This window comes from Rhinatrema bivittatum, chromosome 5 (genome assembly GCF_901001135.1).
Source record: "Rhinatrema bivittatum chromosome 5, aRhiBiv1.1, whole genome shotgun sequence".
Classification (NCBI taxonomy): Eukaryota; Metazoa; Chordata; class Amphibia; order Gymnophiona; family Rhinatrematidae; genus Rhinatrema; species Rhinatrema bivittatum.
This window is the reverse complement of record NC_042619.1, coordinates 29,024,071-29,036,443: the sequence shown is the minus strand read 5'-3', so window position 1 is coordinate 29,036,443 and position 12,373 is coordinate 29,024,071. Positions and strand designations below refer to the sequence as shown.

At 44.2% G+C, this 12,373-nt stretch overlaps 1 protein-coding gene across 1 annotated transcript in view; it reads left to right on the top strand.

Moving 5' to 3' along the window:
- Positions 1-12,373, top strand: part of GDPD4 (glycerophosphodiester phosphodiesterase domain containing 4) — a 161,614-nt gene that overhangs the window by 94,439 nt on the left and 54,802 nt on the right. Inside the window, exon 5 of the mRNA XM_029602177.1 lies at positions 1,068-1,127. Within this exon, the coding sequence (XP_029458037.1) occupies positions 1,068-1,127 (60 nt within the window). The remainder of the gene's footprint in view (positions 1-1,067; positions 1,128-12,373) is intronic.

Below are 12,373 nucleotides of genomic sequence, written 5' to 3'. Positions count from 1 at the left end.
AAAACTGCAGTTAAAAATCCAAAATAAAATAATGCCCAACTCAGGCCGAGTTTCGCCCGATGGCAGGGCTGCATCAGCGGCTGCAAAAACATTAAACAGACAATGAATAAATAGTGCATAAATTATTGAACAATATGTTGTCAATTAAGATAAAGGATCTATTACATAACGCAGATAATGATGTCATAAAAATGGCTTGTATGATTGTGTAATCTGAAGAGTATTAGTACGTACAGGTAGATCATCAATTTGAATGGCAGAAGATATGGGGTAAAGGGAAAGATAAAAAGGAAAAAAAAAGCTAAATAATGAATTAGTTACTTTACTATTGAAAAAAGGATTTACTTGTCTAATTATTAAAAAACAGCACTATTGATGTGTTCTGTTCTTCGGTTAGCTGTATTTTAAAAATTAGACAAGCGAATCCTGTAAATTACACATTTGGGTACTCAACGCTTTTGTTGATCATAAATGAACATACAAATACCCTTGTTCATAATCCCGCTATGTTTATGATTAAGGTTGTAAAGTAGTTCCGGTTCCTAGAATAGATTATCTGATGCTGATAATAATAATTGAATTGAGGACCTCTGACTGCCATGGGGAGTATTGATGTATTGATGGAATGCAATTCCTCCATTTAAGGCACATGTGCTTAAGTCTACTTGAAAAATTGGGTAACTTGCACATGATGTTACGAAATCACCCCACTATCATAAATATCATCAAAATCATGATAACACTTCCATAAAAGTCATAAAATAATGGAATCCTAAATATCACCTGAATTATAAAATCAGGGGAGTATCTGCAAAAAAAAAAAAAAAAAAAAAAGAAGTGCTTCATGCCAGCTGGGCTACTGCCATTCTCCAGGTGTCACTGCCATCCATGTGGTTCGGGTGACGAGCATGCCTGCTCTGCTGCGGTCTCTGTAGAAATGCAGTGATATTTTATTTGGTAGATTTGACCTCTTTCATTGGATGAAGGGGAGTGCCTTTACTGAACATATTTAGTTGGGTTCCTAGCTGATCATGGTCACTACATCTTCTCCTTCCTTTATTTTGCAGGTTCTAGCAATATGTTTGCTCTCCGAAGGTCAGCAGCTGTACTTGCACTGGAGTCACAAGGTGAGACACAGCTGCATCGCTGCCTCCTGCAGGGGGGTGCGGCTGAAATAGGAGACCACAGAGTTCCACCTTCTTCTAAAATACCCTGGGTGTTGGCTCAAGGTTTCCTCTGCTGCTTTAAAGAAATGCAAAACTAAAAATCAAGCAGAATTCCTGCTCAGCGTTAGCCATTTTCTCCATCAGATCTCAACAGTCTTGAGTAGCCAGCACCGTAAGAGCATGATCATCAAACTCTACCACCCAATCAGCTATTCCCAGGACCCTGTGTTGTATACTTTTTTAACTAAGTGGAAAAATCTCAAATAGACAGAATAGATGGGCCAGGTTGGTCTTTTTTCTACCATCATTTATTTATTTACCTAATTTATTTATATATTTGTTTTATTGAATTTATTATGTTAAATTCATGCTCCCCCTCTCCCCTGCAGACCCATATTCACTTTTTCTCCCCTCCCCCACCCTTCTTTTGGTCCCCATTCATTTCTTTCCTTCCCCTCATGGACTTCCACTACCTCTGCAGACAAGCCCACCAGCTCACCTCTCCAGAAGAGGCCTAGGGAAAGCTGCTTGTGCCAGTCCCGAGTGTGGTGGCAGAAGACATGGCAGGTCTGCGAGTGCCCGGTTTGCCTATGTGATAAGCCAGCTGTGGCCACATTATCGGCAGCAAAGCAAGAGTGATGCATTCCCATGTCCTCTTCTTTTAAGATTATACTTTTAGCTCTGTAGTTTCCTCCTGCTCCTTTAGGCTTCCAGGCACTCGTAACCATCCTCTACTACAAATGTTAATTCATTCTGGGTTTTTAACCTCCACTTTTTGTCTAGCTCAGCCATCACAGGGACAGGCCTTCAGCCAGGGGCTACAGACTGCAGCTACTCGAAGAGCCTGATATGCATACATGTCAAATCTGGCTCCTGTGTGCCCGTGTTGTCCGATGACTGAGACTTCCTTCCCACTGGGGACTGTGATCCAATGCCTCTGCACCATTCCAGGTCCGCACAAGCAATGGAAACTGGGCTCAGGAATCAAACCCAGGTGTCATGCATGGCAGCAACAGTGTTTACCAAGCATACCATGTCTTTCAACAACTTTTATTTCAACCTATTTCACAGTAACATAGACAAACATAGACAACTTGAGGTCAAGGAAATTCTTGAAAGAAAAGGCTGCACATAAGTATAAAATGAAAATGAAAGAGGACAGGCACAGTCAGCAGATGGCCTCCCAGTCTCGTAACATCTTCCCCTTTTCCATAATAGAAATTGTCCCCAAAGCATTAATACGTATGTAACAGAACATATATTCTCCAGTACTGCCTGCAATATTAACTTGTAGAACTGACAATCTGCTGTCATAAATATTTCACAAACCTGAATACAGGTCTTCCAAGGCCCTTCAGCACACATAGGGGCAGATTTTTAAAAAGTATGCGCGTGCGTACTTTTGTTCGTGCACCCGGCACAAACAAGAGTACGTCGGATTTTAATAGATAAGCGCGTAGCCGTGCGTATCTTTTAAAATCCTGGCGCGCGCAAGTCTGCGCAAAATTGGCAGCCTGCGCGCGCCGAGCCGCACATCCTGCCTCCGTTCCCTCCGCCTCCCCCCACCTTCTCCTTCCTTCTCCTACCTAACCCACCTCCCAGCCCTGTCTAAACCCCCCTCTACCTTTATTATAAAAGTTATGCTTGCCCCGGCCAGCTGCCGGCACGCGATTCCCCGGCCCGGGAGCAGTTTCGGAGGCTTCAGCCACGCCCCCGGGCCGGAAACATGCCTGCGGCCCCGCCCCTGACAACGCGCCGCCACGACCCGCCCCCGACATGCCCCCCCCCCCCCCCCAGGAAAGTCCCGGGACTTACGCGCATCCCGGGGCTTGCGTGCGCCGCCGAGCCTATGCAACATAGGCTTGGTGCACGCAGGGGGTGGAAGAGGCAGCTTTTCGGGGGTTACGCACGTATCCTACGCGTGTACCCCTTTGAAAATCTGCCCCATAGTCCTTAAGCCTTGAGGGTGTCTTGTATTATTCCAGTTGAGGTGTGGTGTGGTGCATTTGCACTTCATCTGTTGCTAGTTCTTCAGGTTTTTTGGTTTCAGGTTCATCAGGGTCTGAAGGTTGTGAGAAAGTAGGCTCGGGGGCTGACATGGCCATTGTGTCGTCTTCCATGGCTATGGTTGCTTTTTTGTTAGCCATAACCCATTATATCCAAAAATTTTAAAGAGGCTATCCTCTAAATAGGACACCGGGTCATAATGGGTTAGGGAATCTCCTTTCATAAATCAAAGTTTCTGTCTGCCTCCACTATGTAAGAATGTCCCAAGTTTCCACTGTTTTGCTTTTGTTGAGGGTAAGAGTTACATGTGAACTGTTTAATCAGTGACTAGATCTGGAGGTTCTTTGACTTTGTGATCATAATAGGTTTTGGCTTTGTGACAATGCTGTGTGATTTGGTCAGCCACACCCTCCATCACTCTGGGAAGCAAAAACTTTCTGGCAGTTGGAAGGATTGTCCATGTTCGTTTGGACATGAGCTGTTGAACAAGGCTGCTAAGTTGTTCCTTCTGTAGGTGTGTTTCTCCTGTCTAATACAGCTTTCCAGGAATCCTTATTGTCACACTTAGCCTTCTTTATAAGTCTTTTAGCTATCTTAACAGCTAATTCTGCCTTCCCGTTAGACTGGCTGTGGTACGGTGAGGAGGTAATATGTTCAAACTGCCAGTTGCTGACAAACTGGGAAAACGCCTAGCTTGCAAATTGCAGCCCATTATCTGTTATGACAGTCAGAAATCCCATGGCAATTGAACCGTTCCTTGCACTCTGTGTTGATCTCGGAGGTAATGTCTGCAATTAGATCCACTTCCCAGAAATCAGAATAATGCTCAACCATTACTATGTGGTCCTGGCCTGGCAATGAAAACAAGTGCTCTTTGGCAGGGTTAGTAATGTGGTAGCCATGAGAGGTTCCTTTGATGAGTTATGCAGGCATTCACTGACCCCTTCACAATCCTGCATCACAACTTTTCTAATTTCTGGGCATTAAATGAAGGCTCAAATGCCTCCTTAAAATGCTCCAGGAAGGTTATTGCCCCATTTGTTAGTGGTCTTGTAAATTCATCATTGCAGGAGGGCATATTGCCAGAATTACTAAAAGTAGCCTATGTGAAACCAGTGTTAACCCCCCCCCCCCCCCCCCTAATTTTGCCTCTGAAGATTTTAAAAATTATCGGCTAATCTCTAATCTTCGTTTTATGGCCAAAATTTTAGAAAAAGTAGTGTTGAAGCAACTTCAGTATTTTATGGAAGATCATGCCATTCTTGACTCACAGCAATATGGTTTTAGAACTGGCCACAACAGAGAAAATTTATTATTGTCTGCATTTGATCATTTTAGGCAAGGATATGATAATGGTAGGGAGTTTCTATTAGTGCTTTTAGACTTGACAGCAGCTTTCAATAAAGTTGACCACAGCATTCTGCTGAAAGGATTAAAAGATTTAGGGATCGGTAATATGACCTGTAAGTGGCTCACTTCCTTTTTAGAAGACATAAATTATAGGGTTGTGATACCAGGTGCCAAGTTCAAACCAAAAACTGGGGTCCTCCAAGGTTCACCACTGTCAGCTTCAAATTTTAATATCTATAGTGCCGATTTGCTATATTTTTGCTGATGATTCTCAGTTTTTTATTCCAATTAAACGATCACACAAGGATGCCTTCAGTAAAATTTCATTGTGTCTTACTAAACTAAAATTGTGGTTGACTAGTAATAGACTAGCCATCTAGGCATATGACGAAGACAGAGATTCTATATTTACCTAGGTTCCCATCAGAAAGAATGCCAGAATCATTGATAGTAGATGGTACTATCATACTCATCTCAAAAGAGGTATGTAATTTTGGTCTCATTATGGATACCAACCTCTCTCTCCAACCACAAATTAAGCAAGTGGTCCGTAGTTCATATTTTAAGCTACAAACGCTAAGGTGACTATGCCTTTTTCTGCATGAAACTGACTTGAAAGCAGTAATACACTCATTGGTTATGTCATCCTTTGATTACTGCAACACATTATATCTTGGCTTGCCACAAAATATATTGTATGCCCTTCAATATATACAAAATTCAGCTGTTAGGGTTGTTACTGGAATTCTGATACATCAGCACATAACTGCTTTTTTATTGAAATGTCATTGGCTGCTGTGGCATGGCGACTGAAGTTTAAAGTTATTATGCTGGTTTTAAGGGATTAATGGTCTTGATCCACACAGTTTTAAATCAGCATTAAAATTATATCAGCCTACTAGATAAGAACATAAGAACATGCCATACTGGGTCAGACCAAGGGTCCATCAAGCCCAGCATCCTGTTTCCAACAGTGGCCAATCCAGGCCATAAGAACCTGGCAAGAACCCAAAAACGAAGTCTATTCCATGTTACTGTTGTTGTAATAGCAGTGGCTATTTTCTAAGTCAACTTAATAGCAGGTAATGGACTTCTCCTCTAAGAACTTATCCAATCCTTTTTTAAACACAGCTACACTAACTGCACTAACCATATCCTCTGGCAACAAATTCCAGAGTTTAATTGTGCGTTGAGTGAAAAAGAACTTTCTCTGATTAGTTTTAAGTATGCCACATGCTAACTTCATGGAGTGCCCCCTAGTGTTTCTTTTATCTGAAAGAGTAAATAACCGATTCACATCTACCTGTTCTAGAGCTCTCATGATTTTAAATACCTCTATCATATCCCCCCTCAGCCGTTTCTTCTCCAAGCTGAAAAGTCCTAACCTCTTTAGTCTTTCCTGATAGGGGAGCTGTTCCATTCCCCTTATTTTGGTCGCCCTTCTCTGTACCTTCTCCATCGCAACTATATCTTTTTTGAGATGCAGTGACCAGAATTGTACACAGTAATCTCACAGGACAAGCAGGATGTTAGTCCTCACATATGGGTGACATCACAGGATGGAGCCCAATAATGGAACACTTTTGTCAAAGTTTCCAGAACTTTGACTGGCCCCTACTGGGCAGGCCCAGCATGGCACTAACCCTGCAGCCAGCAGGGGTCCCCCTTCAGTCTTCTTTTTTCCACGCAGCAGTAGCCTCGCGGTTAAGGAGCTCTGCAGAGATTCCTGACAGGAATTTTCCTCATGGAATTACTAAAAGTTAATTTGCCCCACAGGGGTCCCTTTTTCAAGCCACGGTACTCCGGTAAGTTTTTACCCGTTCACCGTCGATTACCGTCGAGTTTGGCCCTCGCGGCCTACTGGCCGTCGACCGTACCGCGGCTCAATTTTTTCCATGGCCATGGCTTCGGGGTTTCGTCGGTGCCCGGACTGTAATCGCACCATATCCATCACAGACCCCCATAAAGTCTGTGTAATGTGTCTTGGACGAGAGCACGATGTCTTGACCTTCACCAAGTGTGTCCTAATGACACCAAAAGGTTGCAAGGCCAGAATGGAGAAGATGGAACTTCTCTTCCGTGCTCAAACCCCGACTCCGTCCATAGCATCAACGTCAATGGGACACATGGCGTCCTCAGTGCAAGTCACACCAATGGCATGATTGGCCATGAGAGTCATGCAGTGGACTCTACGGTCGCAATGGACTCAAAGCGTTCAGCCCCTGTCGACCATGGTCCACGTAACGGTCTCACTCCGTCAGTCTCTTGCCTGGTGGAGGCATCAGACCAATCTCCTCCAAGGCTTGCCCTTTCAGGCTCCAGACCCTCAAATAACTCTCACCACCAATGCTTCCAACCTCGGCTGGGGAGCCCATGTGGCCAATCTGCAGACACGAGGCTCTTGGTCTCCAGAGGAAGCCAAACACCAAATACATTTCCTGGAGCTTCGAGCAATAAGATATACTCTCAGGGCATTTCAGGATCGCCTCTCAAATCAAGTCATCCTGATTCAGACGGTCAACCAGGTGGCCATGTGGTACATCAACAAACAGGAAGGCATGGCTCCTTCCTTGTGTGTCAGGAAGCTGCACAGATATGGGCAGAAGCCCTCTCCCATTCGATGTACCTCAGGGCCACCTGTTGCCGGGAGTGGACAATGTGTTGGCAGACAAGCTGAGTCGCATTTTTCAACCGCACGAGAGGTCTCTCAACCCCTCGGTGGCGAACTCCATCTTCCAACAATGGGGATATCCTCAGATAGACCTCTTTGCGTCTCCTCAAAACCGCAAAGTAGAGAACTTCTGCTCTCTCATTCGCAGCAAACACTCTCAACCCAGAGACACATTCTCCCTCTCGTGACAACAGGTCTGCTCTATGTATTCCCTCCACTTCCTCTTCTCTCAAAGACTCTCATGAAGTTATGTCAGGACAAGGGAACCATGATCCTCATAGCACCTCACTGGCCACGCCAAGTGTGGTTTCCAATACTGCAGGATCTCTCCATTCGCAGGCGCATTCCCTTAGGGATGAACCTGCGTCTGATCACTCAAAATGACTGGTGCCTCCGCCATCCCAATCTTCACGCCTTGTCCCTGACGGCATGGATGTTGAAAGGTTAATCCTTCTGCCACTTAACCTTTCTGAACCAGTTTCCCGTGTCTTGATTGCTTCATGGAAGCCTTCCACGAGAAAAGCTTACTCTTACAAATGGAAAAAGTTCATGTCATGGTGCTCTTCTCAGTCCTTTGACCCCTTTTCCTGTCCAATTACGAAGTTTTTGGACTATCACTGGTAATCACTTCAGCTCGCAGAGTTAGTGAATTACAGGCCCTAGTTACCTATCCACCTTACACTAAACTTCTGCAGGACCGGGCAGTACTCCACACTCACCCTAAATTCTTACCTAAGGTAGTTTTGAATTTTCACCTCAATCAATCCATCATACTACCTACCTTTTTTCCCAGGCCCCATTCCAATCCAGGAGAGCAGGCTCTGCATACCCTTGACTGTAAACGGGCTCTAGCATTTTATCTAGACCGTACAGTTGCCCACAGGAAGAGTACTCAATTGTTCGTCTCTTTCCACCCTAACAAATTAGGGCAACCTATGGGTAAGCAGACTCTCTCCTCCTGGTTGGCAGACTGCATATCCTTTTGCTATCAGCAAGCGGGCATTCCATTTCAAGACCGTGTTAAAGCACACTCTGTGAGGGCCATGGCGACTTCAGTAGCACACCTGCGATCGATGTCGCTTCCTGACATTTGCAGGGCTGCCACCTGGAGTTCTCTCCATACCTTTGCAGCCCACTATTGCTTGGACAAAGCCGGAAGACAAGATTCCATCTTTGGCCAGTCTGTCCTTCGTAACCTGTTTACAACGTGACGTACCAACACCCTTCCGCCTGCCTTGTGGGGTTCAGGATGCCCTCTACCAAATTCCACCCCAGTTGTTGTGCCTGTTGCACGCCTTTGGGTACATTTGGTGCATGTTCGGACATCCTCAGCTTGGTACTCACCCATATGTGAGGACTACCATCCTGCTTGTCCTGTGAGAAAGCAAATGTTTGTTTTCTGTTTGCTGTCTGTGTCCTGTGAGAAAGCAAATGTTGTAACAGATGTTCTCACAGGACAGCAGGATGTTAGTCCTCACGAAACCCGCCTGCCGCCCCGTGGTGTAGGGTTCATATCGTTTTCTTATTTTTTTTTTCGGCACTGCCTGTAGCTTTTAAACAAGACTGAAGGGGGACCCTGCTGGCTGCAGGGTTAATGCCATGCTGGGCATGCCCAGTAGGGGCCAGTCAAAGTTCTGGAAACTTTGACAAAAGTATTCCGTGATTGGGCTCCATCCTGTGATGTCACCCATATGTGAGGACTAACATCCTGCTGTCCTGTGAGAACACCTGTTACAGGTAAGCAACATTTGCTTGATCACTATTGCCAAGCGGCCCCACCACCGTTACTTCTCTCACCAAATCCTGTGCTCCACTGAGAATTAGATCTAAAATTGCTCCCTCTCTTGTCGGTTCTTGAATCAATTGCTCCATAAAGCTATCATTTATTCCATCCAGGAACTTTATATCTCTAGCGTGTACCGATGATACATTTACCTAGTCAATATTGGGGTAATTAAAATCTCCCATTATTACCGCACTACCAATTTGGTTAGCTTCCCTAATTTCTCTTAGCATTTCACGGTCCGTCTCACCATCTTGACCAGGTGGACGGTAGTATACTCCTAATCACACAAGGGATTTTTACCCATAAAGATTCAATTGTGCATTTAGTCTCATGCAGGATGTTTATCCTGTTGGACTCCATGCCATCCCGGACATAAAGCGCCACACCTCCTCCCGACTGCTCCTCTCTGTCATTGCGATATAGGGGTGGATTTTCAAAGGGTTACGTGCATATATTACGTGCGTAACCCTGAAAACCTGCTCCTGCGCGCGCCGAGCCTATTTTGCATAGGCCCGGCGATGTGCGCAAGCCCCGGGACACGCGTATGTCCAGGGGCTTGAAAATATGGGCGGGGAGTGGGTGGGCCGGGGGCGGGGGTGGGACCGAGGCCTTTGGCACACCGGCAGGCGCAACTTCGCCAACAAAGGTCGGGGGGGGTTTAGATAGGGCTGGGGGGCGGGTTAGTTAGTGGAAGGGAGGGGGGCGGAAGGAAAGTTCCCTCCAAGGCCACTCCAATTTCGGAGCGGCCTCGGAGGGAACAGGGAAAGCCATCGGGGCTCCTCTAGCGCTTGGCGCTCATAAGGTGCACAAGTGTGCACCCCCCTTGTGCGCGCCGATCCCGGATTTTATAACATGCATGCGGCTACGCACGTTATAAAATCGGGCGTAGATTTGTGCACGCCAGGTTGTGCGCACAAATCTACGCCCGTGCATAGGTTTAAAATCTGGCCCATAATTTGTACCCCGGTATAGCACTGTCCCATTGGTTATCCTCTTTCCACCATGTCTCTGAGATGCCACTTAAGTCTGTCATTCACTGCTATACATTCTAATTCTCCCATCTTACTTCTTAGACTTCTGGCATTAGCATACAAACATTTCAAAGTTTGATTTTTGTTTGTATTTTCATTCTGCTTTTTAATTCATAGGGATAAGTTAGAATTTTTTAGCTCATGTGAGTTTTTAGTTATAGGCACTTGGACTACTATTAACATTATTTGATAGCCTCATTCAACTAATTCTATATGGCTGTGAGAGTTAAGTCTGGAATGTATACAGGAAGGGACAGAATGTCAATATAAATCCTGCACCTCCAGTTCTGTAACGCACTGCGCATCCACAGAAATTCCCCCAACAATGGAGTTTGGATGTTTCCCTTATAGCTCAACATACAAAAAGATATTTTCTAATGCTGGTGTCACCTCACAGTAATAGCAGCACAAATACCTTCCACTGCCAGACATGTTGTGAACTAACACAAAAACCAGCAAAAAAGATGCTCAAAATCTATACAGCAAACCTATCATAATGTAACAGTAGTAACACCAAGGACTCAAACAACAATAACCCTACCTGTGAAAAGGCACAGGTAAATATTACACTGGGGCCCAGAATACCAATATACCACCTACTAGGGAAACAAAACAAACCCGATTGCTATAGATCCCTATACAGACACTACATATTAGCAGAATCTCTCATCATGGTCACACGCACAGAGCAGAGACAGACCCTCACTAAATACAGTCTAACTTCAGTTAGTCAGCCAGAGTGACTCACTGTGCTAATGTTGATACCTAATCAAACCAAATCACACTACCTTAACAGCTTTCCAAGGTGAGTAACTGAACTGAACTTTTCAACCTTTTTACTTAGGTATACACTGCTCCTAGCTTATTTCTAGCTTCTGGCTACTTTTTTCTGTTGTCTTTTTTTAATATACAAACACTCTAACTTCTGCTTACTAGCTGCCTTACAAACTATTAAAAATAAACACACTAACTACTGCTTACTAGCTGCCTTACTGACTGACTATTTAAAAATACAAAGTCTAACTTCTGTCTATTCGCTGCCTTACTGACTATTAAAAGCACAAACACACAAACATACTAAATAATATTCACAAATAGTTAACTTCACCCCAATACTTTTAAAAAAGAAAATGTCCCAAGCAAAAACTTACTGATTCCTTTCAGCCACCAGCAAGGTGATCCTCTCCTCTCAGTGCTCCCACTGGCTTTGCAAATGCTCTTGGACGTACCATCATTTAAAATAATTTGTTTAGATAAGTCATGGGAGAGGCTTTTTTATGTACAAGGCCTGTCACTTTTGAATACACTACCATGATAAAAGTAGAAAGTGTGCTGCCAAAGTTTCTGTTTCAGCAAGCTTTTAATCTGTGATTGTTATTATGACTAGGAGCAGATACTGCAGGCATTATATTATGTTTGAAGATGTTATTTTAATGTTTTATTGTTTTTATGATTTTTTACTGTTTTAAATGTTTGTTTTATTAGTTATATTGTATTGTTTTTATCTTAATATATATGAGTGTTTTTATGGAAACAACTTAGAAATGTTGATAGGCAATTTATACATTTGGAATGAATGAATGAATAAATAAATAAATAAATAAAGAGTGGCCAGACTAGGCCATCTCTGGCAGACCTCTACTTCAAGACGGTTAGCATGGATTCCTGCCACCACCTCTGATCTCATCGTCTTGGGTATGAAGGCTCTGTGACTTTTGTTCTTACAGACCGTAAGGCGGGGCAGTCAGCATATTTGAAGAGCAGGGTGCTGCCTGTTAGACTGGAAATGTGGACCTTTCTTACCCACCCCCTCTGCAATTTATTTCACCTCTGAAAGCTCAGTGATGCCCGATATCGACAGAAGTACTGTCCTTCAGATCCAGCCATCCAATGAATACTGTTGTGTTCAAGTCTCACATTGCTGCATCCTGATGGGCGTGTATTTATATTTGCTCCATACACTGGTCCATCTGACACTTGCAGAAATTCAACAATGTTAATCTTGCTGAAGCCTTGCACAGAATTTCTTGTAGTCTAGTGTGTCTGATTTGACCTGACTGAGGCAGTGCCTGGAACAGGAAATCAGCAGTAGACATATCTGAGCCTTTCTTGTACATTACTGCCTGTTATGAATCGACTCCTACGGAAGGAGGAGTTAGCAATCTGTTATGCTCTACTCTTCCAGAAGGGGGGAGTTAGCAATCTGTTGAGCTTTGGCTTCTGAAGGAGGAGGAGTTAGCAATCTGTTGTGAACTAGCTCCTATAGAAGGAGGAGGTAGCAATCTGTTATGTTATGACTCCTGTGGAGGGAAGAGTTAGCAAACTGTATGCTCAGCTCCTGTAAAGGGAGTAGTAAACAATC